At 43.1% G+C, this 20,958-nt stretch overlaps 1 protein-coding gene across 1 annotated transcript in view; it reads left to right on the top strand.

The window, feature by feature from the left end:
• The window catches only part of LOC138259326 (synaptosomal-associated protein 25-like), a 298,439-nt gene extending 279,719 nt beyond the window's left edge, over positions 1 to 18,720 (top strand). Inside the window, exon 8 of the mRNA XM_069206962.1 lies at positions 15,591 to 18,720. Coding sequence (XP_069063063.1) covers positions 15,591 to 15,659 — 69 coding nt within the window. The 3' untranslated portion in view covers positions 15,660 to 18,720. The remainder of the gene's footprint in view (positions 1 to 15,590) is intronic.
• Positions 18,721 to 20,958: the final 2,238 nt, after the last annotated feature.

Below are 20,958 nucleotides of genomic sequence, written 5' to 3'. Positions count from 1 at the left end.
GTCGTACCTTCTCTGCAGAGAAGCTCTTCGGCTATGGTCCTGGGCAAAGGACCATCAGATTTGCTTGGTGGCAAATCATCTGGCCGGGGTCTTGAATGTACGTGCGGACAGTCTCAGTCGCCAATTCTCGGCAGACCACGAGTGGCGTCTCCATCCAGATCAGGTCTGTCTAATCTTCCAGATATGGGGGTTTCCTCGGATAGATCTGTTTGCCACTCTAGAGAACGCGCATTGCCCGTTATTCTGCAGCCTCCAGTATCCGATGCAGGGAGCGTTGGGGGAAGCGTTTCAGATAACCTGGTGCGACCAGTTGCTTTACACGTTTCCCCCCCATACCCTTGATTCCTCGAGTGTTGAGGAAAATTCACCAAGACCGGGCCCAAGTCATCTTAATAGCTCCGGATTGGCCAAGGAGGGTATGGTACTGCGACCTTCTCCAACTCTCACTGTGCCCTCCGCTCCGTCTCCCTCTCAGGGCAGACCTCCTCTCGCAGTCGCAGGGGCAGGTTTTACACCCCAACCTCCAGAGTCTGCACCTACATGCTTGGAGATTGAACGGGGCAACCTGAGTTCCTTCTCTCTCCCGCCTGATGTAGTGGATGTTATCTTAGCGGCCAGGCGACACTCCACTAAATCTATCTACGCTAATAGGTGGTCTAAATTTGTTATGTGGTGTGGAGAGAGACAGATTGATCCCTTACATGCTCATCTGTCACATGTTTTGTCTTTTGCACTGTCTCTAGCGCAGAAAGGTTGTGCAGTGGCTACCATTAAGGGTTATTTGTCGGCCTTGTCAGCCTTCATTTGTCTTCCAGACCAACCATCGTTATTTAAATCCCCTATTGTTCTCAGATTCTTGAAAGGTCTTCTGAATCAATATCCTCCAAAACCATTCGTTATGCCTCAATGGGATTTGTCCTTGGTCCTGACTTTCCTTATGGGGTCCCCTTTTGAGCCTATGCATTCTTGCCCCTTAAGGTATTTGGTTATTAAAACAGTATTCCTGGTAGCTATAACATCTGCAAGGAGAGTGAGTGAGTTGCAGGCCTTATCGGTTAAACCCCCTTATATAACGTTTTATGGGGATAAGGTGGTGTTGAGGACCAAGGCTGCTTTCCTTCCGAAGGTTGTTTCACCCTTCCATTTGGCTCAGACAATCACTTTGTCCACGTTTTATCCTCCGCCTCATCCTTCAAAGGAGGAAGAAAGACTACATCGCCTGGACCCAAAAAGGGTGTTGAGCTTCTATATCGACAGAATGAAGGATATCAGGCTGGAGGATCAGCTGTTTGTCGGATACGTGGGCAAGAGGAGAGGAAAGGCAGTCCACAAGAGAACACTCTCCAGGTGGGTTGTTCTTTGCATTAAAATCTGTTACTCTTTGGCAAAGAAGGATCCGCCTGAGGGCATTAGAGCTCACTCCACCAGAGCTAAGTCGGCCTCTTCGGCCTTGGCCAGGGGTGTTCCTGTGGTCGACATCTGCAAGGCCGCAACTTGGTCGTCCCTTCACACTTTTGTGAAACATTACTGTTTGGACTCTGAGGTCAGAAGGGACGGTCATTTTGCACGGTCAGTGCTGCAGGATTTCTTGGTTTGACCATTTAGGCACCCACCGCCGGGCGTGGTACTGCTTTGGGACTCTATTCATTAGGTGAGGAATCCACAGGTAGTTGTATCCATCAGAAGAACGAGTTACTTACCTTCGGTAACGATTTTTCTGGTGGATACATTAGCTACCTGTGGATTCCTCACGGTCCCACCTGCCTCCCCGTTGCCTTTTTGGTCTCTCCAAGCAATCCTTGAGTGTGCTCCTTTTGGTCTTCAAAGTTGCAATACATTTTGCATATATGATATTTGTATATATGTGTATATTTATATATAAATCTATATATATTGTGTATATACATGATTCGTATGTATAAATATATTTATTTGTTTAAAAAAAAAAAAAAAAAAGGTTATATTAAATCTACAGCTATTTTATTGCAATGTTGTGTGATTTACAATATTAAGAGATGTTGCTTTGCTCTTTCATTACATTGGGTTAATATTATTCTCATGCACGTAAAAAAATGTTGGTACTGTCATCGGCACGTCGGCGAGGACCTCTTATTGCCTGTATGACGTCAGACGGCGTCGCGTGGGCTAGAGTGACGTCCTCGTCGACGTGCAGAGACTAGTAAGAAGATTTCCGTTGAATGCTGGCGCCATGGGAGTATTCATTAGGTGAGGAATCCACAGGTAGCTAATGTATCCACCAGAAAAATCGTTACCGAAGGTAAGTAACTCGTTCGTCTGGTCCAGTAGCTTTTTCTAACCAGGTTTCCGTAACAAATAATAGTCGTGCATATCGTGGCATGCTTTTCTACAGAGAAGCACACAAGAAATTGCAGACTTAAGATCAGTAGAATCTCCACGTCATTTCAAGGTTATTCTAAGTGCATGTAAGATATTAATGTGTTTAAGGGAGACAGAATATATTTTGTGAAAGACTTAGAAGTTTTGAAAATCTCTGGCAATTAGTTTATATATATCTAACTATTGGTACAAAAGAATGTGATTTTTCTTACCTCAAGAGCTGTGCGTTCCATTCGTATGGCGCATGGATATGTGCAGATGGGCTTGTCTTGGGCACACCTTTCACATGCCAGAAGCATGTCTACATTTGCAATGAGTTGATACAACTCTAGGCAAGGACTGCCTTACCAGCAGCAAGCTAAGTAAGGCAGTTCTTGTTGCACTCTGAATCACCAGACTTATCTATTGAATCCTCTGGCTGCCCTACTTAGAACCTGCACCATTGCAACTTAAAGACACATCAAAAGACTAGGGGCCAGATGTATGAAAGCTTTTTGCATTCGCAAACGGTGTGAATGCCTGTTAGCGAATGCAAAAAGCCATTTCTGAATGTAGGAGACATTCTGAACACAATTTTAAGGAATCGCTAAAATAGTGATTCCTTATAATTGCAACCCTGTTTAGAGAGTCAAAAATTGCGACTCTCTAAATAAGAAATCGCAAATAAGGATTCCTTATTTGCGATTTCTTAGCACATGTATGAAGCAATTCCTAAATGTGAATTGGGCATTTAGGAATCGCTATTTACCACCAGGTTAAACCTGGTGGTAACCATGTGCAAATTTTAAAAATGCGTTTAAAATGCATTTTTAAAATGTACATGTAAAGCACACATGCCCTTTTGGCATGTGTGCACCTTACATGTCCTAAAAAAATATTTTGGGGTGCAGCAGAGGGGGCCTTAGGCCCCTAGCACCCTGGAGTTTTGCATTTCCAAAATTGTGATTTCTAGTTAAGAAATTGCAATTTTGGAAATGCAAAAAATTCGCAGATATGGGCCAATAGGCCCATAGGTGCGAATGGGGCCGGTATCGCAATTTGCGATTCGGTAATAGCATTTGCGATTTTTAAGAAATTGCTATTACCGATTCGCAAATGTGATACATTGCATTTTGTGAATCGGAAATAGCGATTTCTTAAAAATCACTATTTCCGACTGGCAAAAGGCCTTCTTGATACATCTAGCCCTAGGTCCGCAATCCCTGAGTGTAAAAATTTGTAAATATAGTCCCTTCAAATCAGGGCACCATTGCTTCTTCTACAATGTTGCTGGCTCAGGACCACTTACACCTTTTACACATTGGACCCCATCAGATACTGTCTTAGGCTGCTCTCTGCTCATGCTGGCCAACTCAAAGAGGCTGGCTTCATTCCTGCAACTAGGAGCACCAGCTTATAGCATAAACAATTGTGACGAACGGTGCTGGACCTCTAAGACTTTTTGCTGGAGGGATAGATGTCCCAGCAGAATACTGACGCAATCAAAGGATAATGTGGGTATTATCAACATAAGAAAAGACTGAGCAGCTGTAATAAGAGACCCCAATGGTTTGGTATAGATGTTAAAAATAATAGGCAATCAAGAGGAGCCTTGAGGTACGTTGTGATTACAAGCAGAAAGGGGGTGCAACCACTACTTATGTATGGTATGCAAGAAAGGAATCACATCAACATCTAGCCTTTTATTTCGAAATTTTACTACATAGTTAGCAAGGCGCCATGGTCAACCATATTAAAAGCTTCTGACAAACTGAGTAGCAGCAAACCTTCGTATGTGATGGCTAGAATGTCATAAACGGCACAAGAGGGAGCTATTTCTACATGCCCTAAAGCTATGGGCTTAACAAATCATAACCGTCCAGATCGATAGTTAGTTGTGTGGCCACAGCCTGCTCGATAATAAAAGGCAAGAACTTAATTACCAGGATAGCATTTAGGGGACTGGCTATATGTCTTTTCGAAAGTAGAGCTTATGGCCTCTTTGAATTGAAGTCACCTAGAATATGAAGTTTTTTAACTGAAGACTGAATACCCCAGCCAGGTCTAACAACTCCATTTGAGTTATTTTCCTAAATACATGTTTGATAAAGAAGCACAAAATTAATGGCACATTCAAGTCAAAGCACGCATCTACAAATCAACACCTCCAACTTGTCTTCCTTATGTGCATCCACATTCATTCTATGAAGGCCCTCAGCATGGACAAATGTGATACCCTCACTCCCACAGCCCTTCTAGTTTTACAAAAATAATTTTAAACCCATCAGGGATGGCAATGCATATCGTGGGTGCGGAGTCTTCGTGCAACCAGGTCTCTGATAACAAAATAGGAAAACCCTCTTGACAATTTGAGGGATGTCCACAATTTCATGTGGAATGAGCAAGAGGGGATCGAACATTAACTATGCCAGCTATGAAGAATTGGCCAAGAGCAGTTTTCCTGGGCTTATTGAAAAGCAGGCATCAACTGTTGCACGGACCCGCCGTTGAGTGTTACCTCAAGAAATATAGGGGGTCATTACGACCCTGGCAGGAGGTGATAATGTGGCGGTAGTACCGCCAATAGGCTGGCGGTACTTACCGCCACATTATGACAGTGGCAGAGATGCAATGGTAATACTGCTGATACTGCCAGGCTGCCTGCAGCTTGGCGGTCCCGGCGGGTGTAATCCATCAGGGCAGCGCTACTTGCAGCGCTGCCCTGGGGATTACGAGTCCCCATCCCCCAGACTTTCCAAGGCTGGCAGTATGGGAGACTTGAGGGGGGCCCTGCAGTGCCCATGCACTTGGCATGGGCACTGCTTGGCCCCCATGCACAGCCCCATCGGGCATTCCACTGCACGAATTACAGGCAGTGGAAAGCGAGACAGGTGCTGCTGCACCCAACGCACCTCAACATTGCCACTGGCTCCATTACGAGCGGGCTTCAGTGTTGTGCTGACATTTCCACTGGCCTAGCGGGTGGAGACGCAGTTTCCTTCCGCTGGCCAAGCGGAAATGTCATAATGTGGTGCCAAACATACCACCAGCACTGGCAGTATGTTGTCGCCCGTCGCATCAGCAGTCTTGGAAAAAGACCGCCGATGTCATAATGAGGGCCATAGTGTCTTACTTGGCAACCCATTGTGGAGTGTCATTCCGCTGAGCCAGGGCTCATAGCCTCATGGCTTTCCTCTTTCTTCTAGCAGTGTTAAAGAAAGGATGAGCAAAAAGCTACCTGTAAGTCTCACCAGAATGCAGAGTGTTGAGAATAAGGCAGCGGGAGCACGTAGATTTGTGAGAAATTAACTTCATTTCTTGAAGCACAACCTGGCGTATGGCTACACTTCTTACTCCAGCCCAACCATCTCCCATAGAATCCCGCAAATCTCCCCCACGAGCCTTTATGATGCATCGAGAATCACGATGCATCATAACACATCCTCTCCCGTTCACCAACAGACTACAAAATAATAAAAATTCTCAAAACCATAACAGTGAATAAAAGTTATAAGTAAAAGATAAGCATGATAATTTGGAAACAGGACAAAACTCCTATAGAAAAATTATAATAAATAAAACTCTTTGCAATAACTGTAAATCTTCTGATGAAATCCTCAAGATAAGAAAGTGGTTTTCTAATCCTTTTCTGAAGGACCCGAGCATTCATGCTCTCAACTGAGCTATTTCCAGACTCATCCATGCCATCAACCAAAGACATTCCATCTCGCTCCTTATTCACTTCACCATCACTCATAAACATCAACCCTGAAAAACCCTCAGCAACTCCCTTATCAACACTTCCACCCTTCTGATATAATGCTACATTTCTGAGATTCCACCTCTCACCATTCTCCAATATTACAAAATATGTGCCAACCCTCTGAACTTGGTTAACCCACTTTGTATCCTGCCTGACCTCACTTTGACCCAATCACCCATCTCAATTCATACCCTCGTTCGTATGTCCCTCCTCTTGGGAGACTCGACTGAGTCCTTGACACCTGTTCCATCATACAAGACTTTGCTTAACCAGGATGGTACTAACTTGGTGCCAGGTAATCAGCCCCTCATGTCCACAAAAGGAATCCTCTGAGTAACACTGTGTGGCGTGGTGCGGAAGGCCCACACCATATTAAAAATGGTCTCTCTAACATCACACTGGTTTGTCAAAGCCAACTGCAAAAACCCTTTGAGTAGTTTGACAGCTCTTTCCGCCACACCGTTTCCTCTAGGATTGTATAAGGAAGTACATGAATGCCTGATTCCCCAAGCTCTTAAAAACTCTACCATGTCATGTGAGGTAAGTTGTGTGCCATTGTCCGTAATGAGAACTGCTGGGGACCCTTCCTCTTTGAAGATAATTTTTAGAACCCCAATAGTAGTTTTTGTAGTGATGTCTCTTAGAAATTCTACCACCAACCATTTAGAGTGAATATCCACAACCACCACAGCGAATTTCATATCTGAAGGCAATTCCCTCAGTGGTCCTATAAAATCCAAGCAAATAGTATGCCATGCTTTCCCAGGGTCCTCTATATGTCCACTTTCACACTTCTCGAGAACCAATCTCTTCTCACTTTCTTTACAAAAGCAACAATTGCGCACCCATTCTTTAATCTGGTTGTCCATCCCTGGCCACCAAAAGCTTTCTCTCACCCTCCTGGTAGTCAACCCTTGGCCCAGATGACCCTCATGCGCCAGCTGGAAAATACGGAAGCGTAACCCAACAGGAGGAACAAAGCAATCTCCCTTCATAATCACACCACCACAAACAGACAACTCCTCCAACACCTTTAGATATGGTCTGACAGCAGGGGTCAACATACTCTCCCTTACTGCTCCAAACTTAATCATCCTAATTACATCATTCAGCACCAGGTCCTCTGCCATCTCCTCTTCCCACTGCATCCTTGAAAATGAACCATTTCCAGTATCCACTACATCATGTACAGTGGCAACGGCACCCTCCATATTTATATCTTTCACTCCAACATGATCCACATCCTTCCAGTTCAAAGACAGTCTGGACAAGCAATCTGCTTGAACATTCTTCCACCCCTGTATAAACTCAACAGTGTAAATATACTCATGAAGCCTTGAAGCAAGCCTAGCTAATCTGGCTGAACCCTTTCCTGCACCACCAGGAGCTAAAATTCTCACCAGCGGCTTATGATCCGTCCGTATAACAAACGGTAAACCCCATAGATACACACGGAAGTATTCAGCCCCCCAGGCTGCTGCCAATGCCTCACGTTCTATGACTGAGTAGTTTTGCTCAGCAGTCGTAAGAGTACGAGAAGCAAAAGTTTTGAGTCAGAATCATGAATTTGCTGCCACAACGGGTACAGTCCCCTTTGGTCTTGACACTGGAGAAGTTCTGTTCAACCTTGCTCTTAGACAAGCAGTTCTGTTCAACCTTGCTCTTAGACAGACTATAACCCTTCTTAACTGCACAAACTCCATTTCATTTTCATCAGAGTCTTGTTGATCCAGATTAATTGCTGCAACATCCATTGCCTTGTCCCTTCTGTTAAGTTCCTTCATGCACCTTTGTGATTCTTCAATTATCATAGCCATTCCAATGGCCTCCATGAGAGAAGGATCTTTCGCCGCCCAAAGCCTCTCTTGTATCTTCTTCTCCCTGTACTGCACGATAAGCTGATCACTAATCAATTCTTCAGTCATATTGCCAAAGCGACATTTGATGGAGAGCTCCCTTAGCCTGGACAAAAATTCATCAATGGACTCTTGTTCCCCTTGAGGTTGTGTATAAAATTTGTATCTTGCCATAACTAAATTGACTTCCTTTGCAAACCGATTGTCCAACCTTTTCACAGCTTCCTTGTAGATATCATCCATGGGCTGACCATTGGGCCCTAATGCTACTGGCAAATATAAAAAAAAAATGCTGCCCTTCATTACCAAGAGCACTCAATAAAATTGCCTTTTTCCTGGCAGACATAAAGCCCTGACCCTCAAGTGCCATGATGTAATTTTCAAAAATTTCAATCCAATCCTCCCAACAAATGTCAGGCTGGCCTGCATGTTGTAGGAAAAAGGGCGGTGTAATAATATTCCCTAGAGAAGCCATGACAGTAAAAATCTGTTTGCCTTTGTTCTTGAACAGACCAGTAACTAACAATCCTTTTTTTTTTTTTTTAAACTTCCTTGAAATTTGCGTGTTACTGGTTGAGTGATAATAAAACTGCCCAGAGTCCCACACACCGTTAATGTGTCATAAATGTGACGAATTCACACACATGGACATGCAATAAGCGTTGAATTAAATAAAGAATGGGTAAAAACAGTCTCACCGGTGCTTTGAACTAGTTTCCTTGTCTCCAGAAACACCGAGACTATGTACTCTTACTTCAGTGAATCCACACACATGGACATGCAATAAGCGTTGAATTAAATAAAGAATGGGTAAAAAACAGTCTCACCGGTGCTTTGAAATAGTTTCCTTGTCTCCAGAAGCACCGAGAAATGCAGACTAGTCTTTCCCAATGAGGATTAACATTGCGGGCCCTCCCACTGCAAGGCCAATCAATCCAATGAGGAAGTGCAGGGAAAATCTCCTTCGCCGGTCTAGTGTTTGTGGACGGCCCCTCCCTACTCCCCAGCACTGAAAGTGAAAAGGAAATCTCCTCAAGAGGTCGTCGAGAACAGCTCTCCAGCAAGGTTCTGAAAACTCCAAGTAAGAGTAATGTTGAACCGACCCAGGTTGTGCTTCCTCTGTAAGCTCGTCGCCAAAAATGTCGAGAATAAGGCAGCGGGAGCACGTAGGTTTGTGAGAAATTAACTTTATTTCTCGAAGCACAACCTGGCGTACGGCTACACTTCTTACTCCAGCCCAACCGTCTCCCATAGAATCCCGCAACTCTCCCCCACGAGCCCTTATGACGCATCGAGAATCACGATGCATCATAACACAGAGCAAGGTCTAAGCTGGAACCAGCAACATCTCATGCCTACTGTGCAGACTTAAAAGGATGGGTGCAGACGGCTTGCCTTTCTTGTGTCTGCTGGACGGTTTTGCACATGCTCTGTGTGGCTTGGCAGAGCCGGACTGCTAACTCCTCAATATGTCCTCCTGTGTTGGGAAAGCTGATGCTTCCTCCACACCGGACCACACAGTGTGGGCCGACCAGTGATGTGGCTCGATAAAGTAGCGGCCTAATCCCTAGAAAATGCATAGCCCCTATAGTTAAAAAGCCTCCCGAAAGTAACAGACTATAAACTAGAAGGCTTCTTAAAATAGTATGGACTAAAAAACGTCAGTGTGCTAAATCGGTATGAAAATGAAAAACAGTATGAAATGCGATGAAGAAAATAGGAGCCTTAAAATCAAAAAAGTTCCATGTTCTAACTCAAACAGTATTCAGTAGGCCTCTAACAGCTATCAGGTCTGCAAGCAAATCTGTATGCACTGTTTACTCTATTTTACTACTAATTAGCCTGAGCACATTTAAAGGATTCTTCTGGCTGGTTTGCCATGAGCACTGCCGTGATGACCCACTGCCACAAAGCTGTTCAAAACCAAAGCACTGTTGCCTAGCCATTTCCAAGAAAACATGTATTTTGTACAACAGCCTTCCTCTGTTTCTTCTACTAGAAACCCCATTGTGTGGGCTATGTCTGCTTGGTGAGGTTTTCCAATGGTGCTCTTCCTTCCCCACTGTTGTTTCTGCTCTGTCTTACCTGCCTGTGGTGTTCGCAGGCTTTCCCGCTCCTTTCTGCTGCCAATCCTACCACAAAGATTACATCACCATCTCAGTAACTCTGCACAGACTGCAACTCCTCTTGGGTTTTAGTGTAAGGTCCTCTATGGCTGTATCCCAGCTCCCCTCTGCATGTTCTGGATAGTGGGTTGTATTCCCCTGAGACAAAGACACCCCCACCTCCTTTGCTTGCTGCATCATCCCGTAAGTACTGTCTACATCCAACACAACATTGTGAGTTTTGACATGTTTACTAAATGATGCTGGGGCACGATTCCAGACGAGTAGGGTACTCCTGTCTCATTTGCATTGCCATTCAACATCATTGACGTGTAAGTCTTTACACAACTTGCAGAACACATAAAACTTCTTGAAAGCAGCCCAGAAACTCCGCACCTAGACCACCGTTAGTTCTTGAACACTGTAACTGATTCAATTTTGTGTACCGAGTGCTGCATAGAAGGTCTCTTACTGTGTCTGTATTGGGTACTCGTTTTAAGTGTTGTTTTGTGTTCATGCTAAGTACTACAGAACATGCTTTAGCAAAGCCACCTGGTCTCCTCTTTGAAAGGCATTAGTCACACTTTACTGGTGCTTGATTTCTGTTGCTAAACAACATTGTCAAGAAGAAAAAAAAATACTTGTTACGAGTTCCAAACAGCATCAGCAAACAAAGCCATATGGCTGCTAAGCTATGACATAGCCATGTGCATGTACACCCAAAACGTCACGATGTATGTTTTTTGGCTAGAGTGTCATGTTTTCTGCATGTGCATGCATAATGACTCATGCACCTGCATCATAATCTGGCAGCCATGTTTTTTAATTTACCTTTCCAAGGTAACAGACACCTATCTTGGAGTGGTAAATTAAAAAAAAAAAAACTGTGCTCAAAAGTACCTTTACTTAAAGCAATGGTCCAATAGAAATTGCAGCATCCAGCTCTCCTTACAAGACTAAAAAAAGAGGGAGAGTGACAGGGAGGGCCTGGAAGCTCACAGAGGAGCAACAAGCATTTGCAATGCAATAGGGTCTCGCATTTCTCCGAGTTACAGCTATTAGCAGTTGTAAACTCCCAACCGGATTTTTCTTGCTACATTGAATGGAAAAAATGAACGCGATCGCGCTGCTACAGTTCACTCGTAGTGAAACCTATCGGCAAAAGTGCAATTATCTACGTAACCGGGAAAAGTGCAATTAACTATGTAACAGGGTCGGTGTTATGCAAAGTGCTCGACTTCTGCCAACCGACATCGCGCTGCAAACAAAAGACAAAAAGTAGTCCACAAACCTGATGGGAAACAGCGAGCATTGCATGTTTTCAGTACTTGGTCGCTGCGCTCGAGGAGAGCTGACCACCGGAAAAGTATGTGTATGCGTGCCTTCCACTAATGAAAGCAAGCAGATTTTAATAGGCAAGCCCACGAACTAATGAGACACTGGCTTGACGTGGACGGTTCTCCGAGCCCTTTTCTAACTCCTAAAGCGTCTCGCAAGCGAAACGCATGTGCAAGCGCATGCGACGCAGGCTAGACCCTAAAAAAGGGGCAGAAAGTAAATGTCTGTGACAAGCAGCGGTAAACAATGGTAAGAGTCTGTGCAGTGGAAGAGGGCAGGCATGAAAAAAACAAATAAGAAAAAAGAAAACGGGTGTGGCGGAGAGGGGAAACAGACAAGGTGGGAAAGTAAAAAATGAAAGTGCGGGCGTGGTGTGTGAAGGGGAAGCTGCACAAAGAGGAAAGGGGAGATGAGCAAGAAAACACTTGCACTCCCCATAGAGTGCTAAATGCAAAAGAAAAAACTTAGGGCCAGATGTAGGAAACGTTTAGCGACTCGCAAACGGCAAAAATTGCCGTTTGCGAGTCGCTAAACGCGTTTCCCAATGCAGAAATGCATATTGCGAGTCGGTACCGACTCGCAATATGCATTTCGGAATCGCAAATAGGAAGGGGTGTTCCCTTCCTATTTGCGAGTCTGAGTGGTATGCAATACCATTTGCGACCGCGTCGCAGTTACCATCCACTTCAAGTGGATGGTAACCCACTCGCAAATTGGAAGGGGTCCCCAAGGGACCCCTTCCACTTTGTGAATGGACCCAAAAATATTTTTTCAGGGTAGGTAGTGGTCCAAGGGACCACTACCTGCCCTGAAAAATAACCGAAACTAAAGGTTTCGTTTTTTTTTTTAAGTGCAGCTCGTTTTCCTTTAAGGAAAACGGGCTACACTTAACAAAAAAAAAACTGCTTTATTGAAAGCAGTCACGAACATGGAGGTCTGCTGACGACAGCAGGCCTCCATGTTTGCGAGTGCCTAGATTCGCTATGGGGCCGCAATTTGCGACCCACCTCATGAATATTGATGAGGTGGGTCATTGCGACCCCATAGCGAGTTGCAGTTGCTGTCTGAGACACCGTACTGCATACCAATTTGCGAGTTGCAAATTGCGAGTCGCATGGACTCGCACTTTGCAACTCGCAAATATTTTATTTGCTACATCTGGCCCTTAGTTCCCTAAATGTAAGTAGTGGAAGAATACAAGTCAGCTTTTCAGAAAAATTGTAAAGAAACTATACGGGCGGGACAAATAGAAGAAGAGGAAAGAAAGCCATTGAAAAAGAAGCAAGCCAATAAGACTCACAATAAAGCCAACCAGGAATGCATTGACTCAAAGTCCATGTAAGTTTTGGTATTGTACACAGGAGACAGCTGAAGCTATCTATAGGCGACATTCAATAAGAGTCCTATTTCTTTGGGTTCAAATTGACTATAAAACATATTAACTATTTGCTACTTATTGATTACCTCTATTTGAGCGTTTAAACTTACATCTTCACTGTTCAGCCCTACTAATCCTTGAAACTGTAAACTGAAAAGGGAAGTACACAGTGGCGCTGGCACTAGGGCTGCATGAGGTGCTGCAGTATGCCAAGTAACCTTGAAAAAGTTCAGATGAACAATAAGGGATTGTGAAGTGGTTTATCTTCTGGAAGCATTTGTTATTTAAGTAAAGATTAGAAAATATCAGACAACTCTTTACAAACTATTGCTATTTAAAAAAAAAAATGTGATCTGTGTTTTGTCTGTTCTCTGACTGAAAAGTTAGGACATTTTGTAATGTGAACCTAGTTATGCTCTAAAATCTTGGGTGTGGCAGAGGTTTTCTCACACAAACTGATGGCCTGATTTAGATTTTGGGGGTGGAGTTTCTCAATCACAGACGTGACGGATATCCTATCCACCGCATTCCAATTCCAATATATTCTTTGGAAATCATAATACAGCATACAGGATTTGATAAATTAGATAAAGTGTTTCCAAATGCTGCAGAAGCATGGGAACTTTAAATGAGGCGCATCTGTTTTTTGGGCCCAATTTATGGATGAGTGCAATTTCAGTTTTGAAATCCATCAATTGTGAATTTTCTCTCATGCATAATATTCCTCTTGGCTTATGGGGGTATGGGCTCAATTGAGGGTGACAGTTCGAAGTTTAGGATGTTCTGAAAGTTTGGAAACACACACAAACGTGAATTTGTGTGTGTGACATATTCTCACCCTGGAAACAGTTCGATTTATCTTTTGAAGTGGTGGAATAAATTTGTTTCCAACCTGGAATGGAAAGAAATGCCACCAAATTTGGTGTGGGTGTTGGAGAATTAGCTTCTCCAGAAGGAAAATATTTTCTCTGTGGAGAAAAAGTATCAAAAAAATTAAAAACGCAGTTGTACTAAAATGAAGCCATTTTTACAGGCACAATTTTAATAAGTACATTTACCACTCTATAATGCGCTATTTTATGTACCTAATTGTGATTGTACACAACGTTTCCAGGAGCATGCCTGAAAACTGGGACTACTTCAGGTTTCAAGAACTATGTTTTAAACTTTTGTGAATTTGAAAAATGAGGTGCTCTGCATCCATGTGAGAGATTAAACCTACAAGTGCAGATGCACAATTTAAGAATCTCTCTCTATAGCCTTAAGTGTGATGGGAACAATGATTGTAATGTTGTGAAAACAAACAAAGACTTGTTAAATTTACTTTATGTGGTCCCTACATGGTTAAAACGGACCAGATTTATTATTTCTCTGTCTTCATTTAAACTTAAAACTGTCACAACCCCAAAATTCATAGTATTGTATGACACATTACAGACAAAACCAATGTATTATTGCATAGCGTGCCATTTAACATACATAGTTTAGTTTAGTGTTAAACAGAATGTGCGGAGAACTGCGATTGTGCATTTTATTGTTTACACACACTTTATGAATTTAAGTCGTAAGAACACTTACATGTTTGTACCACATTAGTCCCCAGGTAAAACTGCAGTACAGAACTCATAAACCATCCATCATAACAATCTGCAAATGCTATCAGTAAATCTGGTGGGACAAATACATATAAATATGCGATTCCAGTGTTGCCACGTTTTATGCTGACTTGCAGCCTCGAAATTCTATCTCCCTGAACTCCTTTACCTTTAATAGGCCCTCAACTGCTAGCAAGAAGTCAACTCTTTATCCTTCAATGATATGTATATATACCCTGAGATCTTTGATGTACACAGGGTATCAGGGGGCCAGTGCTTTCCAAACTCCTCATACTATCCGATGCCACCAAAACTAAAAACAAATAGTGCTGTTTCTTATATTTTGCTATGGAATCTAGTTGACATAACTGATCCATTTCACATAATTGTTGGACCAGTCACTGGTGGAGGTTGAAGTGGAATCTGTTAAGTAGGCGCGTGATGGCTCATTGCAGGATCCTCATTGATGTTGAGGCAGGAGGTTTCCCATAGACCATCTCAAGTTTTGGAAGTGATTAAGGCGTCACTCGCCACCAGTCAAAACCTACATGATTTAAAAAAGTAATGGTTCAAGTGTCGTGTTTGGTGAAAGAAGCCAATTTGATGAAGCATGTACCAACTTTAAACAACATTTTCCTACCACTCTATGTAGCCATACTTCTGTAAACATTTAATTCAGAACCCACAAACAGGTCCTCCACAGTGTCGCCACTCTGCAATCGAATATGTGGAGTTCTTTAATTAGCAAAAGGTTTTTTGCAGCCCATCTGCCATTGGTGTGGGCCACCAAACCCACATTGAAAATTGTTCTAGGACCGCGGGAGGTACAGGGCAGTTCTTTACACTTGCACTAGCATGAAGTTACACAGGCAATAGTTGTACCAGGTATTATCTTGTTTCTCTTGAACACTAAATCCTGAAGGTCTGCAAGGAACAGTGAATTTCATGGCATCTCAAATCCAACAATACGATTCCGAGCACCCTTTCCTTCATGTAAATATCTAGTGTTCTTTTTCATGTTGTAATGAATAAGTTTCTGTAACTTCCACCCCTTTTCATCCTTCTACCCGTAGCTCGTTAATTCCGACCTTGGTCGGTAATTTGATGCATCTCTATTCCAAACCCTTTCCCTCCATCACCTATATTCATTTCTGTTATAACTTTTGATGGTGAGCCGTACAGAAATATCATTCGCCTCCTATTTTCTTCTCCCTCTAGGTTATTGTGAACGAAGATCGCATCCAGGAGGCCAACACCAAGGCCAAGAAGATCCTAAAACATGCCTGAGAGGTTTAGACGAGCCTTCCTGCTTCTTCGGCTTTGTCTCTCCTTCCTCCTGCTTCCCTGCCCACAGCCCCGGCTCTGCCTGCTCCTCTCTGTGTGGTCTCCTACATTATACCCTACACATGCAGTGCCTCAGCATTGTGATGTGATGCTGCACTTATCCGTCTGTTTCTTACCACTGGTACTGTTACTCCTCTGATACTCCAGAATGGTGTTGTTATATGAGGCACTGATGCAGTTACGTCCGAACTAATTTTCACTGTTTCTTCTCTTAGAAGTGTGCATGCTTCTCTTTTCTCCTCTGCCCTTCTTCCCCCACAACCCCATTTTGCATTTTTTTTCAGTTTGGTGCAAGAATGTTGTCCCGATCAAGCGGCACATCTCATGGTGCCACTGCCTGTGGAATTTTATTTTTGAAACACAATGAAATTCTCCATATTCATTACATCCGCCCCCCGTTACCCAAAAACATGCTTCATTATAAATATGTTTAATTTTAGGAACTTTTAGGAAACCACATTGAGCAATCTGCAGAGACCTACTGTAGGAGGCCGAAGTCACTGTTATATATTCCTGTATTTGAGAGTGTCGACTCTAAAAGTATATGCAGTAAAGCTCACCTTCGTGGATACTTGGAGGCCACGCAGTCATCAGCCGCTGCTGTGCCCCTGGAGGACTCTGGGGACACACATGAATGGCAGTGTTCCCCCTACACAGATGTACACACACACACATTAATGTGTGATATTGTTGCTGGAGCGAATGTTGATGGTAATGCATGTCATGTCAATGGATGCTGTCCATCTACACATTGCTAGTTGTCACTACAAGATTGACTATGTGTACATGGGTGATGAATGTCCCTTTAACAACATGCTTATAAATCAGCAAGGACTATATTAAGACATTTTCTCAACGCAGTGAGAGGACAGCACTCTACAGGATCCCAAATACTTGTGAATCATTCATATTGCAGTTGTAACATTCCGACTAAAGATTTGTGAATTATACAGTGTTCCCTCAGCAACAGCTCCCTTGTGCACCTTTATAGACTATGCTACCCCCAAGAACAATCCCATAGCCAAAGCAGTGAATACAAATTGTGTTTATAAGTGTACCCCTTCAACCACCATCTAGATCAGGATGTAGTAATAGTTACAGTCCACTTTAGATCTTAGAACCAGCTACTCCCTCCAGTCACACTGTGTCTTTACCTTTAACTATTTAAAGCATTCTGCTACCTTTGGGCAACATTTACACTGATGATTGCTGTGGCCCAATATTGAATCAACCCTGTACTTACATTGAGTTAATCTTTAACCAACAGACTCCATCCTGCCTTCAAAACTGCTGCTGTTTTACACCACTTGTTATCTTACTTTGTATTCCATTGATTCGTTCGGCTTCCTGCACCAATCTGCCCACCGAAGTTACATTCTTCATCCTGTGCTCATCATTGACTCAACACTCTCCTGATGCCTAATCTGATTCTTTGCTGCACCCAACAGTGACTCCATTCGGCCCATGACAACTCTATTCAATTTCAGTCTGACTTAGTACTGCTCCAAATGTGATGCTCTCCTTCTCTGTCATTTACTTCATCTTGCCTGCAGTGCTGATCTTATTCTGTTCTCCAACATAGTTTCTAGTCTGCTCCAACATCTAGTCCATTTTGACTTCAAAGCGCACTGCAACCTTTTACTTTCTCTGAATAAATCCTGCCCTACCTCTCTCCCTGGCACTGATGCTAGTATGCCGTCGAACAGCTGTGTTCCACACTGAGTATTTTCTGCATCTGGTCAAAAAATTGCTTCCATGCAACTCTATAATCATTCCCAGGCGACCCTTACTCCAGCTTCCTCATATCCCTATTTCTGACACTATTCCGGAGTTACACTGACTCCATCTTTTCTCCAAGTAGGGGTTCTACCATGTCTACCTACACTGTCTTCATCAAGTGCCCAATATATCACTTTTTTCCACAGATTTCATTATGCCAAACTCCGCTCTCTCCATCAGCACTTGCCACATATCCTCCATCTCTATTTTCAACCTGTCATCCATATGCAGACTCCATCATGTCTCTCAGCAGTAGCACCAATGCCAAATCTATGATTCTGGCTTGATACAGCACCACGTTTTGAAATAGTTCATGGCTACTATGCTGACTACTGATCTCCGCACTGCTTCCAGCACTGTTTCAATCCTTCTACAACACTTGTTGTATTGCTCCATGCTATTCCCTGATAATGAACTCTTGCAGCACCCTTATATTTTCAGTTTGCATCCTCGCATTGGCTCCTTCTTGTCATAAGCACCGAGTGTTTTCCACCCTTAATGTTAACTTATGCTTCGTCCAGGCACTGCTTAACTTGCTCCCAATACTGACTCTTTCCATCCACCAGCACCGACATGTACTCAGTGACAGTCAATCTTTCTCTAATTTATGCTCCATTTTGTCCGACAAATGTGAACTTATCATTCTCCCAAGGCACACACCATCCTCCCCACAGTACAAACACCTTGCTAGCCCACATAGTTAACTTGATACCGCTGCTATTACTTTTCCAGCTACCATCAACATTGAGTCTTCCTTTCTCAGCAGCACTCACGCCATCCTTTTTAGGCAGCAGTTACTTCGTATAATTTCCTGCTATTGACTCCTTACTGCCCTTCTGACATTGCTTTCATCCCAAAACCCCAACATTGGCTTCTTTCCACCACACTGCATCACCTTCATCTTGACCTCATTTTTTTATTTTTTGCTTCAATATTGACTACATCCTGTCTCAAACACTTACCCCTGAATTTTTTCCAACAAATGTAATCAACTCCATCATCCCGTGCATCGAACTTGATTTGTCTTTTAATCCAATATGGATTCCATATTGGCCCCAACACTGACTGTGCCTTGTATCCAGCACAGCTGGTGCCGAGCATGTGTGCCTAGATTTGTGTCACAGCAATGATGATGTAACCGGTCTCCATGTAAATGAGCCAAGCCTGAGATCCGAGGATCTTCCCTATTTGTGATATTGACAATAAACAATACTTGTTTCTGTAAGCAGGCTTCTGTGTCAGTGTATGAATAAAGCAATGTAAGGCTGGAGAGTTTACAAAGTTAAATCCAGAAACAGGAAATACCACACCCAAGGAGAGGTGTCTCAGTACATGACAGTTTGTTTGAACTAATTTGATTTAGAGTGCTTTTAAAACGTTGAAGATAAGTGGATCACCCTTCAAATCTTCACAGCTTTCCACCCAGAGACTTTTGCCTAAAGACAACCCCTCTTATTTCTCTTTTGTAGGCTGGATTCATATACTATGATCAGGCAGCACAAAGCCATTCAGCAGAGTTTATGCTATAGGGTTTTTGTTGGCTGGGTGGTTTTGTGGTTTGGTGCTGCGTTCGCAGCTCTGAATTCATTCTGGAGGATTATTGTTGGAAAGCATCACATTCTGTTCAGTAGCTTGTGTGAAGCAACGTGGTGGGATCAGTGCTGTTTCTGACTGCCTCCTGCACAGATCTCAATTAAAATGAAAAACAACCACAAATAGGCACGCCTGTGAGTTCCTTTAGAAAAGCTGCCAAGGACTACATTTGTTTAAAGTGTCTGCGCTCTTTCACAACCAAAGACTGGGTTGATGTACAGAGCTGGGTAGCGTTGAAGTATGGGCTGTGCTGGAGGACTTTAAAGTTCACCTCTGCTCGCACCTTGCTTGTGCTTCATGCTGCTAGGCAGCGCGGCAGCTCAGCTAACGAGCAAGGTCAAGCTAAGATGAAGGAAGTAACATAAGGAGATGTGCGAATGGATATGATCAGAATTTGAGGAGACAAGTCAATAACGAGTGAGAAACTGTACTATGTGAACTGAGTGTCTATTTTCTCTGTTAGCTCACCAGTCGGTCAAAAAAGTTACTCTCAAGATCTTGTGCAGTCTATTCTAATTTGATTTCTTTGATCACCCAGGTAAAGGTCAAAGGGATTATAAAATTTGAGGAATTTTGGCAAAATTCTATCTGAATGTAGGCAAAGCGTTGTCTCCACTCTTGTTCCAGTAAACAAATAGCACATGGCATGCTTCTGATAAGACCTCTGTAAGCAGCATAAAAGGCCATATGTACAACCTTATGTTTTACGACTCTAAATTTGAGGTTTCGGAACGCAAATTGCGAGTCTAAAAACAAAATGTACAACAGTGTTTAGCACACTCTTTGCGATTCCCAATGGGGTCGCAAATGACCTACCTCATCAATATTCATCCGGTAGGTCGCAATTTGGGAACCCATTGGGAGTGGCCACACTCAGAGGGATGGTGGCCTGCTGGGGACTGCAGACCACCAGGTATGTGACTGCTGATAAAATAAAGCAGTTTTCCTTAAAGGAAAATGGGATGCATTTCAAAGAAAAAAATGAAAAGTTTTCCTTTCATTTTTTCAGAGTAGGCAGTGGGACCTCTACCTTCTCTGAAAAAATATGCTTGCTTCCATTCACAAAGTAGAAAGGGTTCCTTGGGTACCCCCTCCCGTTAGCGAATGGGTTAACACCACTTTGAAATTGGTGTTAACTGCAATTGTTTTGCGACCGCATTCACGGTCACAAAACAAAACAATCATACGTAACACTGCGACATGCAATTAGGAAGGGACACTCTTGGAACACCCCTTCCTAATTACAATGCACAAACCTTTTTTTGCGATGCAGTAAATAGATTGCTGAATCACAAAATTGGGTTTGCACATTTGAAAATGCTTTTTTCTTGTCGCAAACGGCCTGATTATACAAATCAGACCATTTGCGACAAGAAAAACGATTTGTACATCTGGCTCAAAGTCTAAAAAGAACTCGGAAGACAACATTTCTTGGTACATAAGAGGCAACATCATGAATAGTATTCCTTCCCAGGAACAAGATTTTGTAAGTGACTGTTATCTGTGATGAATCAGTCCGGGGATAAGGGAGCCTGTCTAGATGGCAAAGTTTAACTGAGAAAATTTTAAATATATATACATGTTGAAATACGGAGGGCATCTCTTTCTAAAAGGTTTACTACCATTGATTCACCAGTAATATGGAATAATCAAGACCGAGGACACATAATAGGTATATTCTACATGGATGCATTGAGAGCCAAGATTGCAATCTCTCGTGACGAAAGCTTAGACCCACTGGCACTGAGCCCCCACAGGAAAGCTCCGCTTGAGCTCAACATATTTCCCATGAGATCAAAATGCCGCTGCATTCTAAGAATATGAGTGGCATCTGAAGTAAGATATATTCAAGGGCATCTTCAAGGTACTA

Source organism: Pleurodeles waltl, chromosome 9 (assembly GCF_031143425.1).
Source record: "Pleurodeles waltl isolate 20211129_DDA chromosome 9, aPleWal1.hap1.20221129, whole genome shotgun sequence".
Lineage (NCBI taxonomy): Eukaryota > Metazoa > Chordata > Amphibia > Caudata > Salamandridae > Pleurodeles > Pleurodeles waltl.
Note: the sequence above shows the minus strand (reverse complement) of the source record. Positions and strands in the feature narration are given on the sequence as shown.